Genomic DNA, 23,692 nt, shown 5'->3' on the forward strand with positions numbered 1-23,692 from the left:
ATAGTTCTAGGGTTATTGCCATTCTGGTTGCCACGAAGTGCTGCCGAAGTGTTGCCAGGATTGTAAACGTCATTCAATCAATAAGATTAACAGTTAAAAGTGTATGCTCGATGAATTGAACCTGATTTGTTTGTTTCCGCCGCTCAAATTAGGAAAAGTTCTTCTGACAGACTCAATTGGGTCCGAACACGATCCTACAAGGCGCATCATCGAGGATTGGAGCCATGGTGTGTCCATCATCGGGATAACCAGTGATGGAGTGGTCATGGATTGAAACAAGAGTGACAGAAAGATTCTTGTCAATGAAACCATCAGCAGAGATGAAGTATCACCAAAGTCTGGTAGCGCGGACTGTTAGAAGTCGTCCTCGTCATTAGCATATCAGGATCACTCTCAGTATCTGACGTAATTGTCTCTGGCGCAGATGTAGTCTCATTATCTGTGGCGGTGGTCGTAGGGTTATCAATGTCTGATAACTCGTTCTCTAATTAGAGTGACATGTGTGCCGGTGTCTAGCATGTATAGTCATAGTAATTACCAACAATTAGTGTATGCGAACAACTACCACATATGCACGTACATCAGCCTTAAATCAAATAAGCTTGTAAGTCTCAATTAATGTAAGCAAGTAATCATCCTAGTCTTCCCCAAACTATCCTCCCAGCCTCTCAGACTGAACTTCCTAGTCTCTCAGACTATCCTCCCAGCCTCTCAGACTGATCCTCCTAGTCTCTCAGACTATCCTCCCAGCCTCTCAGACTGATCCTCCTAGTCTCTCAGACTATCCTCCCAGCCTCTCAGACTGATCCTCCTAGTCTCTCAGACTATCCTCCCAGTCACTAAGACTGAATCCCTCGTCTCCCTGACCAACCTCCCAGTCACTAAGACTGAATCCCTGGTCTCCCTGACCAACCTCCTAGTCACTAAGACTGAATCCCTGGTCTCCCTGACCAACCTCCCAGTCACTAAAACCGAATCCCTGGTCTCCCTGACCAACCTCCCAGTCACTAAGACTGAACTATAAACATGAACTTTGGAAAGTGTATTCGTGCCTTTTGTTTGTAAAAATGCTTTGTACCCTGGATCTGGACGTTTGGTGTATGCAATGTAAAAATGTTTTGAAAATATTTTCGTGAGAGCCCTAATGATCGTAGTCTAGACTCAAGAGGGAATCCTAGTTCGCTACGATCGAAGCTCTGATACCAAGCTGTCACACCCTGGCTTTTGCGGAAGCGTGGATTTTTTTGGTGTGACTTCTCAATACCATTGCATACGATCATAACAACACTATATGATAAAACCAGTAGATGTACATCCATTAATTTAGATTAAAAAGCAATACAACATAATTTTCTGAAATGTCGATACCAAATTTAAGTTACAAACCATAACGTGTTTTAAGGAGTTCAAAAAGACTCTACAAAAGATTTTAAAACAAACCCGAGTTTAGGACCACGTATCTCGTCCAGGATTAAGATACGTCTCCTAAGCCCTAATGACTTGGATGACATCTTTATTCACAACGCAGCTAAAAACTCCAACGCCCGCCAGATCCATTTACTAATTTCCTGAAATACATGTAGTTTGAAAAATCAACATAAAGTTGAGCGAGTCCATGTAAAAGTGAGTATGTATAAACCTTTGAAAATGTTGTAAGTATGTATAAAAGTCCCTGGTATGTAGCAATTAAGGAAAAAGAGATCACCATTGGGTTGCAAAGCCAATGATATGTGTGAAGTGATGCAGGAAGACTCAAACCTAGCGGATTTGTGCGTTGGGCACTTAGTCACCACCTGGTTCACTCAGTGGACTCAGGAGTGGGGCTCGCTACACCCAAATAGATCTATCACTAATGTCCCTCGGTCCTACAACGAGGATTAATGGCCTCAGTTTTTTCCTACCCACTCACATGATCTAAGTAGTAACCCTCCTTAAGCTAACCATACCATGTATAAAAGTATCCGTAATCATAGTAACATGTATTTCACCCCCGAATTATAAAAACTGAAAACAGTTAAGAGAAAAGGGGGACATGAACTCACTGTATTGCGTCTTCGTACTTGTAACCCAAATTTCCGCGGCAAACACGACTACCTACAATTTGAGTTACGATTCTGGTATTATTCCAAGTTATAATAATTGTATTTAGTTTTGAAATAATTGTTTATACAATATTTCTGTATTAGTACTTCTCGAGTATTCGTATTCGTGTTCCCTTCCCAATGATGGGGATTTTTAATTCATGTATGCTTTATAATTCCGAAAATATATTTTAAGTCCCACTTAGAAAATATACTTAACTTATTTGTCCAAAATAACTTATTTCCAAAATATATGTATTTTCCCAAAAATAATATATTTTTACTTCCTTGATTTCCAAGATAATATTTTACTAAAATATACGTATACGTTTTAATTCCGAAAAATATATTTTTAAGTCTCACTTGAAAAATATATTTTAATCACTAGTCTAAAATATTTTACCTTATACAATCTCCAAAATAATACATATCAAAATATACGTGTGAGAGTATTTTCCGAACTATACATAAGTTACATTTTAAAGTTCGCGTTGTAACAACAATACAGGTGTAACTTAAATATTTATTTGTGAGAGCGTTGGTATTATTTTGGAGTCGTAGTTTCATGATATTTTCGAGTTATATTATTTTTAGGGTAATATATCTATTTCACCAAAATAATCACATAATCACACAAGCGTTTTATTATGAAATATATATTCTAAATATATATTTAACAAGTTTTATTTACGAAAATCCACCTCCAATACTTGGTTATTTTATAATAAAAATCATGGCGAAATTTATTTGGAAAAACAAGTTAAGAATATGTTCATAAACACTTGTCACAAAAATATTTCTAAGTGTTATATTTCTGGAAAAATTTCGCCAGAGTTTCCTCTGTAACTGGAGGTGTCCACGCTTACAAGCGTATCATTTTCTTTTCAAAAATTTAATCAAGCAATTTACCAATCATCAATCAATAATATTAAGCATCAAATTTGACAAAACTAGTTTAAATCACCAACTCATGAACTTGGAAGTTTTGTAAAAATATGTAGTAACTTTCTAACATTTTTAGTGGATCTTGTCATCTTTTAAAAATAACATTGGTTTCTTAAAAACTTTACTTTTAAAGATCTTGAAGTTTAACAACTTCTTGTCATAATTTACCAAAAATGTTTCTTCATGAAATTTCATTTTTACACAAGTGTTTACACACTTGTTTATTCACTAAATGCTTTTAGTTTATGTAAGATCTGGGTTTTCAACAAGACTTGCACTTTTCGCTTGGTTCTTCTGAAAAACCACTTGTAGATCTTTAGATCTACTAGTTTAGAACCTTATTTTACAAAAAAAAAAAAAAAATTACATTTACACAAGTTCATGTTTCATGAGTGGAATGGTTCATCATATTTTACATCTTTTACACTAACATACTACTAGTTCATGTTCTTGAACATGATCTAGTATGGTTAGATGATGATCCATCCCACTACTAGCAACAAACAACATCAAGTAATCACAACTAGACAAGTTTCACAAGATTTATACAACTAGTTTCTCTTTATCCATCATTAATCACTTATGTTCAAGACTTTATGTTATGATCTTGTGTGTTCTTAACTTTTAACCATTAAATCACTTATTAACCACTTTAAACAAGAACAAGATGGTGTTTAGAGGCACTTACTACTAGCACAAGGCTAGGGGAGTTTCAAAGCGTAAAAGTGGTGGATAAAAGAAAACTAGAGTGGTCCTTGAGTTTCCGAACACACCAAGCTTGCTTATATGATCTCTAGCACCATTGTGTATGCTTGGAATGTTTGAAGGAGGTTGAATGATGATGGTTGTATGGTGGTTAGGGGTGGGCCAAGAATAGAGGAGGAGGGAGAGAAAGAAGTTGGTTGATGTTGTGGTTTGTGAATGAAGGTTGATCATAACTCTTGTGTTCTTATATAAACCATATTACACCTTTAACCATTGTATATAATGCTCCTAATTGTCCAACACAACCCATTATTTTAATCAAGAAAATCAAGTGGGGAGGGCCCACTTCACAACCGGTTTTGGGAGGGGGGTTTGGGTTTAGTTGGGTTTCAATGATCTAGTTACAAGACTTGGTTAAGATTTAAGCATTTAGTTAGTGTATAATATGTGTGTTATAATATAACGGGTGTTAGAGTGTTCGGGGACCCTAACTAGCTCAGAAAAGTATAAACAATGTCTTTGGCAATATTTTTATGTTCCAGGTAAACTCTGGTTGTTCGGTTGGATGTTGATCCGTTAAAGTGTTAAATAAAGCATTAAAGTGTCTTTTATATTGTTTTTAGTGACACAATAAATTACCAACACTTTGGAAAGTGTCTAGGATTGTTTTACCAAATTTTTGCACTTTACTAGTTATGTTAAATGCTGAATTTTTGTACAAAGTGCAGAATTTTGTAATCAAAGCATGTTTTAGGCACACCCGGTCACTATAACTACCACCTAGAGACGCAGTTTTATAATCCTCATCTCCCTACACTCCCTACTAGTGTAGTAATCTATTCCCGGCTCATACTGGCCTCAGAGACAATGTATGTCTAGTGCTGGCAATGTCAGCATGTTTATTGGGTTATCCGCTCACTGTGCTAACTGTGCTTTTGTGCATCAAGTTTGTCACTATTGTTTGTGTGTAATAAATAAAGTGACAGTAATAAGGTATGATGTATGAATATGTATGTATCAGAAATCAGAAAGCAGTTTATTCATAATTGTAATCAAGCACAGTAATTAAGCACTAATTACATATAAATTAATTGTACGGATACCTGTAATTTTTAGGGTTGTCACAGAGCCGTCCGAACGGCTTGCCACTCGCGCGATCAGCTGTCCGATTGGATTACCATCCGATCGACCAGCTGTACGACCCACATACACTTTGCATCATTTTACGCGGAACTTATCGTTATGCTATCGAACTATTTAGGCTAACCCTACTCTCAAGCGCTCCCTTCAATCCATTCAACCGCTGTGAGTATACTCGACCCCTTTTTGCTTTACGCACTTTTGGGTGTTACATACATTACTTATACTAAATCACATCGAACACACTACGCAATATTTAAACGCTAACCGTTACTGCATGTTATACGTGACTTAATGAATGCTTGTTTGTTATGTCTACACATGGAATGCTGTCTACCTGCCTTAACGACAATAGTGTATAGTTTGGACTCAGCACCCGCTCATGCGGGGATTGTTAAGGACAATTATTTGCATGGATTACAGTGGTGATCATGTATTACGAGCTGCCTTGGACAGTCAACCCGCAGTCATTGGTATCGATAGGTTCATGTCGATAATAACATGCTTCGTTTTACTCAGTGTGCGTGCTGGTTATGCGTAAACTATTTCGAACTCTATATGCTATTATCAAACTCGTATGCTCGCCTTTACACTATGTGTATTGACTTTTATTTTAAACGTATGTGACAGGTGCTTAAGGTGTCTATTTGCTTGGAAATCAAGGCTAGGAAAGAGTCTTAGAGACCAACAAATAGTTTTCTGTACTAATGAAACCTGAGTTGTCGGAACATAACAATTTGCCTAGATTTGTACCCTAATAATTTTATTATCTTATATGACATGGTATGGGACGTGTTACTTAAAATATTTGGTAAATATAATTGTTATGGAAACTTCGAGACAATCTGTTTCGCTCAGTGCCGCGCCCCGATGTTTCCGCCATCGGTTGGGGTGTGACAACCTTGGCGAATACCCTTCTGACAATCAAACTCAAAAGTTGGTGACCCGTTTACCAGAATCGACGATCTCGCAGCAGACAACACACCGCTAATCCAAGAACACCATCGCTGTGGGAACCCCATCCGTTCTAGCACCGACAATAAAAAATCCCAGCTTACATTATCATATGCTTTATTACAATAAATCTTAAACAAAAAAATTTCCTTCCCCATCTTCCGCGCCCAAGAATAAACCTCATTAGAAATCAGCGGTCCATCAAAAATATACCTCCCTGACAAAAACTCTGACTGAGAATCTGAGATAACACTATCCATAACAACTTTTAATCTATTCGCCAAAACTTTGGAGACCACCTTCGTCATCACCCCTATCAAGTTTATCGGTCTATAATCGCCCAACTCTGACGGCTCTATCTTCTTGGGAATGAAAGTTATAAAAGACAAACCAACCCCCCGGCTGAAAGACCCTTTTTCATAGAAATTAGTCAAAATACCCACAAAATCATCTTCAAAGCAATCCCAAAACCTCTTTATAAACTTAAAATTGAACCCGTCCGGCCCTGGCGCTTTATCATCCCCGCAATCCCAAACCGCCTCTTTAATTTCTTTCACCGTGAACTCCCCAATCAAACCATCCGCCTCTTATTGCTGAAGCGTTTTTAACCCGTTACAACACAGCTTCGGACGCACCTTAATTTGTTCCACATACTTGTCTCGAAAAAAGCGTAACACCTCTCTCTTAACCAAACTTGGCTTCGTTTCCCACCCACCATCAATCATCAAACCTGGAATAAAGTTCACACTACGCCTTTTATTAATTAAGCCATGAAAAAACCTCGTGTTATCATCTCCTTCTGAAGCCCACCTGGACCTCGCCTTTTGGCGAAGATCGGAAAGATGAACTAATTCCAATTCACGCAACCGCCGCTTGGACTCCTCTAACACCCATAACTCGGCCTCATCAAGGTCCTTTTCTTCTAAAACCTCATCTAACCGTTGTAACTCCGATTCAATAACCATCTTTTTTGCAGCTTAACTCTCAAAAATCGTGACCTTCCACTCCCCTATAACATGTCTCAACCTTCTAAATTTACTGATCAAACGAACATCCGGAGCCCCCATAAATACTCCTTCCTCCAACGCTTTACGGACTAACCCATCGAAGTTGACTCTGTCCAGCCAAGAATTAAAGAAATGGAAAGGCTTCGGCCCATAATTCAATAAATTTACCTTCAAAATCAACGGGCCATGATCTGATTTATCTCTACCAAGAGCTCTATACTCCGCGTTAGGCCACTCCATCATGAAATTCCAATTAACAAACACTCTATCTATACGACCCATCTTATTACCCGAAACGAAAGTGAAACGCCTTCCTTTCAAAGTATATTCATGAAGGTTCGTATATTCCAAAAACTCATTAAACTCATCAGCCGCCGACTGACTAAACTTCGAGCTCCTCCATTCATCTCTATTCCTTACTGAATTAAAATCACCTGCCAAAATCCACATACGCATACCTGAACCCACCAAACCCTTGATCTCTGCCCATAATAAACGCTTCCCAACACTAGTTTGAGGTGCGTAAACTTTCAGAAGATACGTAAATACCCCGCTACCTTTGACTGAACCCACCACCAAAAGACAGTTTCTAGACTTCTTGACATCCAAGACCGAAAAAACAGAGGCATCCCACAAAGATACTAAACCACCCGATCTACCAGAAGCTTCAACAGTCTCTACCCGAAAATTTCCTCTCCCCCAAGAAAGCCCCCAATCAATCGAACTATAGTCAGAATATTGAGTCTCTTGAAGCATCAAAAAACATACCTCTTGCTGTAACCTTATATCCCTAACCCACTGAGCTTTCCTTTGAACCCCCAATCCACGAATATTCAGTGACAAAATATTCATGAGATCACCCCTTGAAACCCTTCCTTCCTTATAGATTCACGAACTTGAGGCATAAAATCGAAGGTTTCTGCCCCCAGTCGATTTCCAAGTTCACCCGTATTACCTGCTTCCTTTTCAATCTCCGCTTGCCTATTAACATACTCATCCACCGATTCAGCAGCCCACCCATCAGAACTCTAAACGACAACATTGCCCAAACCTCCAAACCCATCTGACAAGCTGGCCCTTGCATTTAAATCAGGAGTACAATACTCATGTGACCCACTTGAATCCTCCACATTCCCCTCCCCATATTTTGGGCCTTCCTTAATGATACCAATTAATCTATCTAGTTCAAATGGGTCAGAAGAATTGTCATTCTCCCTGGGCCTCTTTTTGGGCCTTTCTTGGACTCCAGGAGAAGAAGCCCTGTTTTTAAAAAAAAATCTTTTTCGTGAATTTTTTCCTTCCATTTACTGCACCATTAAGACCAATAATATTCTCATAACTCTCCACCTGATTACCCGACAAATTAGGCGTATCTTCAGACCCATTAATTTTCGAATTAACATCCATATCCACCCCTCCAATTTCACCCATCTCCAAATCCACCCCCTCCTCTTCCACCAGCCGTTCAGAAGAAGAAATCAGTGCACTGAAACTGTCTCTTTCGATGCACTCCATGTCTTCCGTATCCACCACACAGTCCGGAACCCACTCCCCGATATCTTCATCCACCCAAACCCTAAAAGTTCTACCCTTCCAACTCAAATCAAATTTGTCAGAAATCCTACTATCCTTATTGCAAAGAACCCCTACATACGAATAGGAAAAATCCACGTCCTTTTCCGACACACACGACGATTGAATCACATTGCCATATCTATTACCAACCAACTCAAAAACTTCATCCAATGCCAACTACAAATGAACCCCATGTATCTGAAGCCACACAATCCTCTCGTCCGACGGCCATATTCCCTCCCATTTAACAAGAGAATCAAACAAAAATCCCCATACCTCCATGTTCCCCAGAAACTGATCATAGTCGACCTCATCTCGAAACACCAAAAGAACGCTAAAACCACCTAAGTATTTAATCTCACAATCCCCATACTTCGCATTCATCAACAAAGGGTGAAGCCCTGAAAAAGTTTTAAAATTCTTAACCCTCTCAAACAACGCAATCTCATGCCAAGACCGGAATGCCTCCACGTTATCATCAATCTTAATGACATCCAACATCTCCTCCAAATGTTTATTAATAGTAACGTCACGAAACGACCTACCTGTGACCCCTCCACCACCTTGAACACCAATATCCGAATTAGGGTTTACATGCTCTCCCACAGAAGGGTTTGCATGAACAGCACCTTCTTTCGGAAGCTCCGTATGACCCTTATCACCACCCTCAACCCTTTCCCCGTCCACAAATCTAGCGAGAACCACGAAAAGTTTGTATGATCCCATTCAAACATCACGCATCTCCCCTTCCAATCTCTTTGCATCTCGAACATTACGAAAAGAAATAAAACCGAACTTCTTGCCTAACCTGTCAAGCTTTCTTGCAATATATGATCCAACGTAATCGGCATAACCTCTGAAAACATGCTTCTAATCCTCTGACGAGGCCTTGGGTGGAAGATTCGATACAAAGAATTTCGAAATTACCTCCTTGTTACGTTGATCTTGATTCATGTCATCCCTTCCTCTTCTAGCTGGAACAACGTACCATTGATCTTTCCTGAGTCGGTTGGAACCCTTCATCGCATAGGGATTGAGTATATTACCGTAAATGCTTAATAACTTTTACTAGGGGCGGCAATTCTTGACACGACCCGTTAACCCGACCCGAACCTGACATGAAAAAAATAGGTTTGGGTCGACTAACACGACCCGTTTAAAAAAACAGGTTGGGTTCTGGTTGACCCGTATTAAAAACGGGTCGGGGTCGGCTTGACCCATATAAAAACGGGTTAACCCATTAACCCGTTTAACTATATAGATAAAAAATCTCTTATATTTTTCTTTTTGTTTTTTTGGTTTCTATTTTACATGGTTAATTATAATAATGTTAATTTTGACACATTATATTATTTATTTATCACACGCATACTCATCATTAAACATGTTATTGTTAACCCGCTTAAAACCGAACAACTCGTTTATAAATCGTCAACTTATATCACTCATTTAAAAATATGGGTTAAATGGGTCGGGTTCGGGTTGACCCAAATTAATATGGGTCGGGTTAGGGTTGAAATCTTTGACCCGAATAATAATATGGGTCGGGTTCGGGTTAAACATTTCAACCTGTCAACCCGTAACCCATCAACCCGACACGATTGCCACCCCTGGCTTTTACCATAAATTTGTTAAAACAATCCAATTTATTTAATAGCTTTTACCGTAAATCAATAAATGGCTATAATTAATACATCTTTTATATTTTAATCAAATTAAAATAAAGAAGATGTTGTCTACCTACGCCGATGATGTTGTCTTTGTGGGAGATTGGTCGTTAAATATTTTACTTGGGCTGCAACGAATCCTTAAATGCTTTCACTTGATCTCGGGGCTTAAAGTGAATTTTCATAAAAGCCGCCTCTTCGGTATTGGTGTGGAGGATAGAGAGGTTGCCGGGATGGCGAATGTTTTAAACCGTGACAAAGGAAATCTGCCTTGTGTTCATCTGGGGCTTTCTATTGGCGAAAATCTGAACTTATGTAAGGCATGGAAACCGATTATTGATAAATTTTCCGCAAAGCTAAGTTCATGGAAGGCTAATCTTCTTTCGTTTGGCGGTAGACTCACTTTGGTTAATGCAGTTTTGACTAGTATCCCACTTTACTACTTGTCTATATTCAAAGCGCCTATAACAGTCATCAATAAACTTGACAGGATTAGACATTCCTTCTTGTGGGGTGGCACCGATAATACTCGGAAGCTGAACTGGGTAGCATGGGACGTGGTTACCACTCCTAAGTCATTAGGGGTCTAGGCGTGTGCAACTTAAAAGCCCAAAACCTTGCCTTGCTTTCTAAGTGGTGGTGGAAGATCTTTAATAACGACTCCTCCTTGTGGGCAAAAATCGTTTGTAATTCTCATAATATTAAAGATCTAGGAATTAGTAGAATCGCGAACCCAGTTTACAAGGGCCCTTGGCTTAACATCACCAAAATTGATAGAGATTTTCTGGATTTTGGGGTCTCGGCTTAGGATTTTTTTCACAAGAAAGTGGGTAGCGGGAATAGTACTCGCTTTTGGACGGACGGTTGGTTTGGAAGAACTCCTCTTAGAGACCTCTTTCCCAACCTTTATGCTATGGATATGTGAAAAAACTACAAAGTCTCGGAAAGGATTAAGATTGATGCGGGTAAGATTATCGATTTCTCTTGAAAGTGGTCGCGGAAAAACATTCTTGAAGTTATTAAATCTGAACTGGGGGCAGATACGTTAAAAATTCTTATTTTGGGCTAATATAGTAAAACTGACATAACCACAGGGGCCAAAACGTAATTTACTCAAAATTTAATTAACCATATAAAAACCTACCCCACCCCCACCCTTACCCCCTTTCTTTCTCTTCTTCACATAACCACCTGCACCTTGCACCACTTTTCCGACCACAACTAACCCCACCACTTCCACCTCCCTTTTGTATCATCCAGCCACCACAAACCCCAATTTCAATCACCCCACCTCAACAGTAGCCGCACCACCACTAACCCTTGATTTCAATCACTCGCACCACCACCTACATCAACTATATAGTGGCGGCACCTGCAATAATCTAGTTTTTATCTCGATCCTAACCACATCAATCACACAAAATTCAAAAATGTTATTGAACTCCTCACCGGCATTTCGTTATTCACCTTTATCTCTACAAACTGAACTCCAGAAACTTCACATCCGAAGGAAACCACCATTCTTACTAAAAAGTCTTGCTCCGACTCGTTGAAGTGTACAAACCAGTGGAATTGCTCTGGCTCGTTGAAGTTTACGAACCAATCTTGAATTTTAGTCGCCTAAATCGTTTTTTCGGCAATGGAACAAACCGGCGATGGTGACCAATATTGATCCTTAGATCTGTAATTGTTTTTCTGTCATACTCCTACTTCACAATTGTTTGATAAGGAACTTGCAGATCTGTAATTTGACAGGGATTTCATTAATGTTTATAAACTAAGCTTACTATATAAATTTTACAAAGTTGTTTATATAGTTCCTGAAATCATTATTTTTGAGTGGGGTAATTATTAATATTAAAAACCGAAGCTCTTGATGAAGGGGGTGATTGAAGCTTTTAGGGGTGGGATTGGGTTGACATGAAGAAGAAGATCAAAGTGGGGTAGGTTTTTAAACGATTAATTGTTTTTTTATGTTTTATTTATTAGTAAGGATGATTTAGTCATTTCATACTCATTTGACACAAAATACTTACCTTTATCCACGTTAGCGACTATCTGAGAAATGAGAGTGCAAAAGTTAGGGATTAGAGGTGTAATTTTTAAAAAGTTGAAAACTATATGTGAAATTTCACCAAACACAGGGACTTCCCAGACATTTTTCTCTATTAAATTATGTATTATTTAGAAGAACCTTATTAAGAGGGTGTTTGAGGGACCTACTTCACTCCTGATTTTCAAACAGCTATAACTTTTTCATAAGATAATATATTTAAAAAAAATTACTGAGTAGGCTATTGCTATAGTTTTCTTAATTTGAAGAAACTAGCAATAAGACCCGCGCGCATTGCGGCGCGGTACATCGCAAACATCGAATGGATTAATCCAAACGTTATGTGATGCATTAACCATATGAAAACATGTGTTTCGACATAGCTGATTGAACTCAATGGGAAAAAACAGACGGAAAAACGTTTGGAAATGTTAAAATGCTACGTCTTTGAGGCAGACGAGGATAAGTGGAATTGGGTGCATGACTCGAGTGGTATTTTTTCGGTTAGCTCGGCGAGGAAATTGTTGTTGTCAAAATTGGAAAACGTGGAAAAGACTAAAAACTTTCAGTGGAGTAAGTGGGTTCCTTTAAAGGTGTCAAACTTTAGTTGGAAGCTAAAGCTAAATAAGATTCATGTTCGGTCGAACTTGGCTAGTAGAGGAATTCACATTCCGGATACCATCGCCCTCTTTGCAGTTTAGAGGATGAGACTACTGACCATGTGTTTGTTAAATGCCCCATGGCTGCTGAAGTTTGGAGTCGAGTTTCGTGGTGGAGCGATGTTAGATGGTACTCGGCAAATAATGTGAAAGAGCTTTTTGATGTTGCTGCTCAGTCTGGAGGATCAAAAGAACTTTTGAATCTAAAGACAACCATTCTCTATTCCACTTTATGGTTTATTTGGAATGCGCGGAATAACAAAGTTTTTAGGATGCAAAGCATCTATATCGACTCCATATTGATGATTGTTTCGCGTAGATCTTCACATGGATTGTTAACAGAACAAAGCACAAGTCGTTGCGTTGGCAAAACTGGTGTCGCTCCCCCTTGTCATGTTTTTCTTAATTTTGTTTGTTCTATGTTTTGATTTTGTGTACTCTTTCGAGCTCCTTGCTGGTTTGTTTTAATGAACTTTGCCTTCCAAAAAAAAGTATATTCAATATATGCATATTCCATAGGTTATAAATTAAATTGTGTGTTAGCCGCATTTAATTTGTTAATTAATTTAATTTTACTCTTATAAACTGCGTTTATTAGTTTGTTTGAATAAACCAAATATGCGGTTATGTTTAACTTTTCTTCTATGGTACCGTAACAAACAAAAACGATACCGGTCAAACTTTCCGACGCAATACGCGGACAATCCACTAGTTAACATTATTTGAACAATGAAAGATGCTACAAAGTATGAAGTAACATTTAAAGAAAATACTTGAAACTAATTTAAAAAAAAAAAAAAACTGTAAAAAATGACTTCTATTGGTTCGTAACCATTAATCGAAATTTAATATATCATAGAAAAAAAAATTAATCAACCAAAAAGTCACGAATTTGCCCATTTAACAAAGAAAACTTTTAAATTAAGTAGAGAAATAAAAAAAAAGTAACCAGTAAAAAAGACACATTTTTCAAGTATCGTATATAATTAAAATAAAAAGACCAGAACATTTAACCAACCCGTTGTAGTCTAGTTGGTTAGGATACTCGGCTCTCACCCGAGAGACCCGGGTTCAAGTCCCGGCAACGGAATTTTTCAACTTACAAGTAGGTTTGTTATTTTTATTTTATTAATAGAAATATTAAAATGTATAAACAAAATTTAATTCGTAAAAATTTCCTATTAAGGTAAACCTGAGTTTTCTTTAATTTCCAATTTTTTAGATACGTCTTTCAATTATAAAACTAAAGTGTGATAATAGGATTGAGTAGCTCAGTAGTCGAAACCCACCTGATTGTATAATTTTCGATCGAACCAAACATCGTAACCGAGTCAAATCAAATGTTATTTCCTCTCAATAAGTAGATAACTCAAGTGACTCACTTGCAGCTTATCCAAACAAGGTAACCAAGCCAAGCCGAGCTATTTCCAGTCGAATTCGAGCTTAAGTTTTTAGCTCGATTGAGCATTTCGATCCGAGTTGAGTTGATACCTACTTTTTTAGCTCAAACACGAGTTGAACTTGGATTGGCTCGAGTATAGCTCGTAAACAACTCTAACCGTAGTGAATATTTTTGTTAGTTTTACCCGAAAGTCATTACTATGCTAACAAAATAATTTATTTTAAAAACGTGTTTGAACTTTTTGTGTAATGTTTTGAAATTTCCAAGTATCTTAGAATGAATTAAACAAGAGTTAATTATAGAGGTTAGGGTATACGGTGTGGTCGGTAAAGGGGCGCGGCAAAGTCGGTTTGCCGAGCGGCAACACCGCCGCCAACCCCTTTACCGATCGGTGTGGTAAATGGAGCGGCAACCGCTTGCCGACGCGGGGAAGAAGAGAGAGAGTGAGGGAGCAGGAGAGAGAGAGGGAGTGTATGAGAGAGAGGGTGTTGTGGGGTGGGGTCCATGCCATCTCTCAACCAATCACACATTTTTCCTTTTTTTTTTTAAAAAAGTTTACCACTTCACCAAGTGTTTAAACCATTGCCAACACTTTTCACCAAAGTTTAAACACTTTTCACTAATTGACGTGGCACACTCTCATTGGTTGATTTTTTAGTTTGCCACTCCAAAGTGTTTAACCACTCCTTACACCCTTATGTGGTTTGACTTTAGTTAGATGTTTGGGGTCTAATTTTCAAAAGTCGCATGTATGATTGATTTATATAGTTTAATTTTGTAATAAGTTTGAAATCACTAATACCAACTTTCGTTAAAGTTTAGTATATATTAAGTTTATATGAGATGAATTCCAAACTTTTCCTCCTTTCAACATACATACAATGTTTCATTTGAAAATCTAAAAATTTATAGATGTTGTTCTTGATTTTTTGCTTGACTTGACTAACTGACTCAAAGTGGTTCGTAAGACAATTAAAGGAGGAGTTGGTCACCTTTCGAGTCAAAGGAAAGCTACCGGTTAAAACGGCAACTAATATTATAACTAATGGTGTAAAATCAATTAATATTAAACCTTAAACCAAGGTAATAATATTTTAGCTTGTAGTAAGCCACTAACTAAGTTTGACAAAGTGATATTTATATCATTAGTAGTATTATTATCATATAATATACTAATAAAGATTGCTAAAATCAATTTTCATGTTATGAATGAGTCATTTATATGGTGACTCTCCATATACATAACTCATATCTCTTCATTTTCTTTTGTATTAATGTATATGCCTAAATATATAGAAGCATTTGTATATGATGAAGATTGAATAATGAATAAGAATTCTCCATGTTCTATTCTCTACATGATTTTATAGTTTTGTTCTCATGTTTATATACTTATATATTAGTAGCTAATAGACCATTGTTTTACAACACGTTATCAGCACGACGGTGTTTTTCTTGAAAAAAACCATAGCGGTAGCGATTCTCTATTGTTTTGTTCAAGTAAATATTGCATACTGGAGCCACCAACTGCGAGTCTCACTTGACAACAGCTATCACCAACATCCCACCCATCGCTTGTTTGACGGGGCGTTCCATTCCGCAATCACGAACCTATCTCAAGTGGCAAATAAGGTAACAACATAAAAACTTATTGCTCATAATACATATACACATCCTGTTGATATGCATTGACGAATTATAATATTATATTGATTTGAATTGAATTTTAATTTAGAAATGCGAGTTTGTTGTATGGGACAACGAATTCAAAGATTACTTAACTATTTAATTAAATCTCTGTTTTGATTCAATTTATATCAATCTCAAAAGATTATTTAAATAATGGAGACGTTATACCGTTGTATTTACAATCTCTAGAAGACTATTTAAGTTTCAGTTTTTTATATAATATATTTCTAAGTGCAAAAAATATTGATATTTTGTTATTTAGTATATCTTAATTTATTGATAAGAAAAAAAATGAATTAAGGACATATACCCCAAAATATTGATTTCGGTGCATACATAAAAGATATAGTTAAAAAAAAAATTACCCATTCATATTAGATACCGTACTACTCATTATTTTAATGAACAATATATAGGCTACTTCTTAATTTATTTTTAGTGCTTGGATAAGAATATATGAACACAGTGGTAAAAAAAAATGAATTTAGATGGTTGCATAGAAACACAAGAGCATACATCAAGTAATTGGATTTAATTAAATTTGCTTCTTGTTATGGTGATTTTGATTATATTGATGAGTTGGTATCTTATTCATAAAGTTGGATCAGATAGATGTTATATATGAATATTTGAAATATTTGCATGGTAAGATATTATATTTATAGTGTTTACGATTATATGGAACTACATAATTTATTATTGTAGAAAGTAAAAAAAAAAAAGGTGGGCTTATTTACTAGTAAACAAATGATGATATGTTAAAATCATAGTTTCAAATTAACATGACAGATATGTATACGTGAGATATTTTTTTTGTTACACTATAATTAATTATACCATGATAATTTATTTAAAAAAATTTATGCTTTTTAATTGATCGAAAAGAATATCTTATCTCATAAAGTTTTACTAGTCTTATCTCATAAAGTTTTACTACTCAATCAAGGACATAATATATACACTTTTTCTGTTAAACCCCAAGTGAAGTCCTTTTTATTCCTTTAACTGAAATTATTTGCTTGTTGACCGTAATGTTAATGTGGATCGTAATTAATTGTTTTCATTAGTTATTGTTAATATATAGCATGCCAAAGGACTTTTACACAATTAGATATAAATGAGTTATAATGTGGATCGTAATTAATTGTTTTCATTAGTCATTGTTAATATATAGCATGCCAAAGGACTTTTACACAATTAGATATAAATGAGTTATGTGTGTAGTGCTCATTGGAAACATCACGTGATTTAGTTTTAAATAAAGTATACAATCTATGATGCAATGTATTATTATTGTTATAGCATGATTATAAAAATAACATTTGGTATTTATACTAGGGTTATACTAGCATTTATAACAAATTTTGCATATAAGAAATTCATGTAATTGATTCGTATTGCTAGATATCATTATTTGTTATTAGAGAAACCCTTTCTAGCGATGTCGGTATTTCTCATGCATTTATTAGGCTATGTCATAATGTTTAATAATTTAATTTTTGATTAACTATTATTATTGCTTGTATAAAATAATGACCATTGCTATATGATTCATATGTGCAATATATAGATTGTTTATTTGATGTCATTAGTTTTTTTTTAATATCAATATTTGAGAAGAAAAAATTGAGTACGCTATGTAGTTCATCAATATTCCAATTTTCAAATAATAAATGATCTGAGAACTTGAAAGAGATATATGTTTAAGTTTCAAAGTAAGTAACGAATATATATAAGATATCTTTGTGATTGGTTATATCATATCTTTATGATTGGTTATACCATGATAAGTTATTACATAAATTATATACGTTTGCTTATTAGTGATGAAAAGGTTTCTTATTTCATAAAGGCCTATTATAAGTTGTTTTTATATGATGACATGCTATGAGATCATGTATTGAATGATTTATTGCTATCTACATCTTGTATTCTATATGCTATCATTTCTTTGCATCGATAACATTGAATGGAACGATTAAACCAGATAATGGTTTATTGTCACTCTCATGAAAGAGGAGAAATATGCGTAGATTTGACACCCAAAGTGTCATACTCCATGTATCTCATTATCAAGTTTTAAATGGTCGTGAGATGTTAGACCGGTAATATTATATGACTCGAACAACAAAGAGAAGTTTATTTATAAGGAAAATCGGATAAAACAAACTTTGTTTGTCAAACCTCAAATATGATCCTAAGGTAGCAATATCATTAAATAGAAACAAAAGGTTCTAAATGAATTTAGATTTATATGTCCGAGTAAATAATGGAAACCGTGAAAATTGTTTGGTTTTACTTTGATCCATGAAATGAATATATATTGATCATTGTGATCACTGAGAAAAATACAATGATGGTCATGTTGATAATGAGATCAACCGTTAGAAATTATAATGAGATCGACTACAATAATTGAAATGATAGTCATGATGAGATCGACTATTAGAATTGTAACAATAGTCATAATGAGATCTACCACCAAAAGTGGCAAACTAAGGAATGACCATATAACATGATGGTTTAAACTTTGAAGTTATAATACATTCTCTTGTATCTTACATTTTGTATTACATACGTGCAAGTAATACATATGCGATCATAATCCAAAGGTTTATGGATAATAAGTATTTAGTTAGTTGGCATGACCGGTTAGACCACACCGAGTCATTAATGATGATGTGAAAAGTATCGAAGAACCAGAAGATTATCTTGATAATTATACATGTCATGTTTGCTCTTAAGTGAAGTTAAGTACTGATCAACAAAAGTAGCGTGTGAATCCCCAAATATTCTGGAAATGATAACGGAAATAAATATACAAACATGATACCATTTAGTATTTTAAAATCGATGCATCGTCTAAATGGTTATCAAATCCACAACATGAATCTTGTGTGATTGTGGCTTAGCTAATGTGACAGCAAGCATATTAATCCAGATTAGTATATTTATTTGATAATAATGAATTTGATTCACAAATTATTAACAATCATTGGAATAAGTGTTATTGTTGAGATAATCATGAGAGGAGCAAAAGTTCATTTAGGTACATGTAATTTTATATATAGTACCATCAGTTCACATCAAGCCAATAAGTGATAGTTCTCCCCATACAGTTGGTTTTTGGTCAGGAACCAAAGATATCTCATCAAATATTTTGGTTGTGCGACATATATTGAAACTCATCCACCACACCGCACAAAGATGGGACTTCTAAAAAATTTGAGAATATGTTGGGTATAAATAATCGTCTATGATTAAATACTTAAAGCCATTAGTGAGAAATTCGTTTATGGCTCATTGGTTTTCACTTTAGTGAATGAATGTTCCCAACATTAGGGGGATATAACAAGCAGTTGGAAAGTGAAAAGTGAAATGAATTATCATGTCATCTTGATCCTTAGACTATAAACTATGAACTAGAAGTTTAAAGTATAATTCATTTATCAATAGTAAAGAACAAATTACCAGACAAGTTCACTGACCTAATTAGAGTGACTAAGTAAGTCACATAATCAACTGCTTATGCTCCAATTATATTCGTGTCCCAAGAGGAAATAATATATTTTTGTAATGAGTCCATTACACGCCTAAAGCGTGGTAGACTATTTGATTCCAATAATAAAATTCCTCGAAAATTGGAGCAAGTAATTAAGATGGTCAAGTCGAGGTTATAGTAATAAGATCTCTTGAAGAGATAATAGACATGATGGTTCAAGAAGAACCTCAGGTACCTGAAAATAAAGAGATCTCGATAAGTTATATCATGTCTAAGATATGTATGGAATCGAAATAAAAATCGACGTCGTTATACTTTTGTATATAATGTAGCGCTTAAAATGATTAAAATGATGAGGATCAAGATTTAAGATCTGCATATGAATGAATATTAAGAAATGATTGACCAAAATAGAAAGACGCAAATAAGGCAGAGTTTAGTTCTCTAATGAAATGGAAAGCTTCTGGACCAACAGTCCATACAACTAAAGTTGTAAAATATGATGGATACAAAAGTGTCTTTTATGTGAATCAAGTGAAAATCAAATTAAGTGATATAAGTCAAAATTTGTGACACAAGAATTTTCACAAAGACCTATGATTGATTATGAGAAAACGTATTCTCTCGTGGTGGATGCATTGATTTTCCAATATCTTATCAGTCTGGTAATATATAAAAGAAAATTGACACGCGTCTTATGAAAGTTATGTATCACTTGATACTAAGTCATATAAAATAAGTTCTCGAGAATATTATGATTATTATGTAAATTCAGATCTGAATACATATACATGTTGTATATGTTATTGAATTGAATATAATTGGAACTCCCCATGAGTATCCTAAGGCATTTGAGTGCTTAAGAGGTTAATTGAAACACCTTATGGATGTAATTATTATGCACCAATACTCCAATAAACATACATAGAAAATGCGTACCTGGTTGTTATAGCATCTCAATGTACACAGTGTATAAACATGGTACAACATGGATTTTGGAGATAAAAGTAAGTGTTCATGATATTTTTGCATATGATATAGATATCTATGTGTTAAAAGGGCAAAATTTATATAGCAAAACTTCTAAAGAGTGAAAGCACATGCATATTTGGATCAGATGGAAAGAATTCCCTCATGGATTGATAATGCTAGAAGCATTAATGATGTAAAAACCGCAAGAACGTATTATATGAAGTTGACAAAATACGTATGGACTAAAATAGTTGGGTCGAGTGTTGTACAACTCGAGATATTCACATAAAGAGGGATATAAGTTTAATTAAATTAGCCATGTTCTATGAACATTCTACTTTTAAAAGTTCACTATAATCGCAATTTACAGTAATGATTCTAGGCATCATTGAGAGAAATTATCGAGCTTTTAGAGGGAGAATTTTTGAATGACCATAGCACGGTCTAATTATTACTCGAACTGCAGTTCGAGTATATATATAATCATATTTTGCTAATCCCTCAAGTACATCTAGAAGATGATGTTTGGATATTTTAGTATGGACATAGTTGAACCTTAAAGTATGTTAAAGGTTGTTAAGTCATTTTTTTATAAGAAATGACTATTATCATCTCCTACCAAAGTAGGGATTCTTATTCCAAAAGTACCATGGCTAAAGTGCAATTGTGCATTAATATTTCTTTCTATCTATGCATAATATGTTTTTCTTATTTGAATTTATCAACATGATATAACACATGTACAATGAGGAGACATTTGAATGGTAAAGCAGATATGTCGATACCCTAAAGGTAAGAATGATATGTGTTTATATTTTACTAACCTATGAAAATTAGTTTCGTTAGTCTTGTAGATGTAAAGAATGTAACACAACATAGTAGTGGATCTTATGGTATTTGTTTGCAAGAGGAAGCACTAGAAGTCTCACAAGAAGATTTTACAACATTACTCAATATAAAATATTGCACTTCAAGGCATCAAACAACAAATTATTCTACAAAGGTTTTGAGTAACATTCGAGGAAGATGGACACATGTTACTTAAAGGATACATATTATAATGAGGGGGAGATTTTTTTTAAGTTGCACTCTTTTTCCCTTAACTAAGTTTTGTCCCATTGGATTTTCTTAATAAGGTTTTTAACGAGGCAACATACCTGATCCAGAAGTATCAGAATAAGAAAATACATGCTGCACTCTTTTTCCCTTAGCTGAGGTTTTGTCCCATTGGGTTTTCCTAGCAAGGTTTTTAACGAGGCAGTAGCACCAAACATATTAAAAGTATGTGGATAGTCAAGGGGGAGTGTTATGAATGAGTCATTTATATGGTGACTCTCCACATACATAACTCATATCTCTTCATTTTCTTTTGTATTAATGTATATGCCTAAATATATAGAAGCATTTGTATATGGTGAAGATTGAATAATGAATAAGAATTCTCCATGTTCTATTCTCTACATTATTTTATAGTTTTGTTCTCATGTTTATATACTTATATATTAGTAGCTAATAGACCATTGTTTTACAACATTTCACATGTTTTACATAACAAAGAAAGATTGCTAAAATAAAGTAAAAATATTTGACACCGGATGATAGATTCGGGTCCGTCAAATGATGACGGTTTGCCCCATATATGATTCTTTAAGATTTTTTTGTCACTTCAAACGTATCTCAAGTTATGTCTTCTTTAAGTTGGACCAATTTATACTTCGTCCGTTGTTTGCTTTTGTCTGACTATCCAAGTATGAAATTGCTAACTTTTAAATCAGCTTCTTAAAATGCAGAAACCGAACCAATGATCGATTCAAACGATTTTTACGATTTTGTGATGAACCATGAACACAATGGTTGACCTAGCGACCTACAAAAGTATATAAAAAAAGTTTCAAAGGCCAGGGGTGTGGTATACCGCCCCTGGCCAAATCAACAATAATAGCGCCCTTTGGCGCCCCACCTCTACTTCCTCAGCGCCACAGGGGGCGCCATTGATGTTTCGCTAGCGTACCAACGAGCGCCAACGACTTGATTTCTTGTGGCCCCCCTCATTTGACTGTTTGCACCAGTAACAATTTAAAAAAAAAATAAAAAATTAACTTTTAGTTTTAAAATTTTACACGTTATATATATATCCTATCTGTTTTACTCAAATCTTCATCTATTCTCTATAAAACTTATAAACTGTATCATACTCACATAATGTTTCCCAACAATCAAAACGCGTGGGACCCCAACAATTCGTTTGTGGTAATTTAGCAAACAACGAGCAAGAAGAACGATACCGAAGAGACCCGCGAACAGGTGAGATTGGGTATTATCCGATGCCACCTAGCACCCCAACCTCCCCTCATCAGACAACGCCACCACCGCTTCCCCGTTTTTTTGGATGCCATTCCGCACCACCATTTTTTTCCTAAACCCAAAACATACCCGAAACCCAACCCACTTCCTCAAAATGTGGACGACTGAAAAGGTTTTTATTTTTATTTTTAAGTTGGTTGTTTTTCAAGTAACTTTGTAGTTTTTTTTTTATTTTTAAGTAGTTTGTAATCTTTTAATTATTTTATTGAAATTATGTTTTTAAAATTTTGTTTTATTTTATTGAAAGTATGATTTTTTAATTTGTTTTAAAGAAAAATGTATATAAATTAAAAAATATATAAAATAAAAAAAACAAATAACTAGGTAATCAAGATTAAGACATTTAAATCATTGCATTCAACTTAAAGGGGAGCTTTAAAGCCCCTATATAACATGGTTACACGGTATGGGTGACGGGATGAAGACGGGGGGCCGGCGTGGGAGGACGGGCGTCGCCGAGGGAGGGCCACCTGTTTGCTCCGTCGCAAACGGCGAAGAAAGGACGAAGAGGACGGGACGGAAGGGGGGCGTGGTGGAGGGACGATGACCGGTGGCAGCGCCGGGGTGGAGGACGGGGCCATACCCACCAAGCCGTTCGAGACTTTATACTAGACTCACCAACCAACCTAAGAGCATACGTAGTGGGGCGCGACCACTACCCATAGCGCCGAGATGGCGGCATGCACACCAATACAAAGGGCGCTATGCCCAAAAAAATTTTGAAAGCGCGATAATAATCACGGCGTTTTGAATTGGTGACTTGATTTTTTTGAACGTTTGTAAGCGGTCATTTTAATAAAAAAAAAATCAATTTATTTTTCAAACTTTCCTTTAAATCATTACCTCCTCTCCTATTTTTTTTTACCACACACACTCAAACACTCTCATCTCTTTCATTTTTTTTTTACAAACTTTCAAACCGTGTACCAACGCTTGTTTTCCGGATGGAAAAGTGGAAGTAACGATGAAGACATTAC

The 23,692-nt window shown here is 35.6% G+C and overlaps 2 protein-coding genes and 1 non-coding gene across 3 annotated transcripts; 2 read left to right on the forward strand and 1 right to left on the reverse strand.

Moving 5' to 3' along the window:
- Nucleotides 1-6,802: 6,802 nt before the first annotated feature.
- Nucleotides 6,803-7,684, reverse strand: LOC110909350. Its single transcript, XM_022154394.1, has one exon. The coding sequence runs from the start codon at nucleotides 7,682-7,684 to the stop codon at nucleotides 6,803-6,805; it is 882 nt and encodes a 293-aa protein (XP_022010086.1).
- A 2,452-nt stretch (nucleotides 7,685-10,136) lies between these two features.
- On the forward strand, nucleotides 10,137-10,664 carry LOC110909253. The gene has a single exon (XM_022154314.1). It carries the CDS (start codon nucleotides 10,137-10,139, stop codon nucleotides 10,662-10,664), a length of 528 nt encoding a protein of 175 aa, XP_022010006.1.
- Nucleotides 10,665-13,803: 3,139 nt separating this feature from the next.
- TRNAE-CUC lies at nucleotides 13,804-13,876 on the forward strand. The gene has a single exon. It is a non-coding gene; the product is annotated as a tRNA-Glu (tRNA).
- The last annotated feature ends 9,816 nt before the right edge of the window (nucleotides 13,877-23,692 follow it).

Source organism: Helianthus annuus, chromosome 1, assembly GCF_002127325.2.
Source record: "Helianthus annuus cultivar XRQ/B chromosome 1, HanXRQr2.0-SUNRISE, whole genome shotgun sequence".
Classification (NCBI taxonomy): Eukaryota; Viridiplantae; Streptophyta; class Magnoliopsida; order Asterales; family Asteraceae; genus Helianthus; species Helianthus annuus.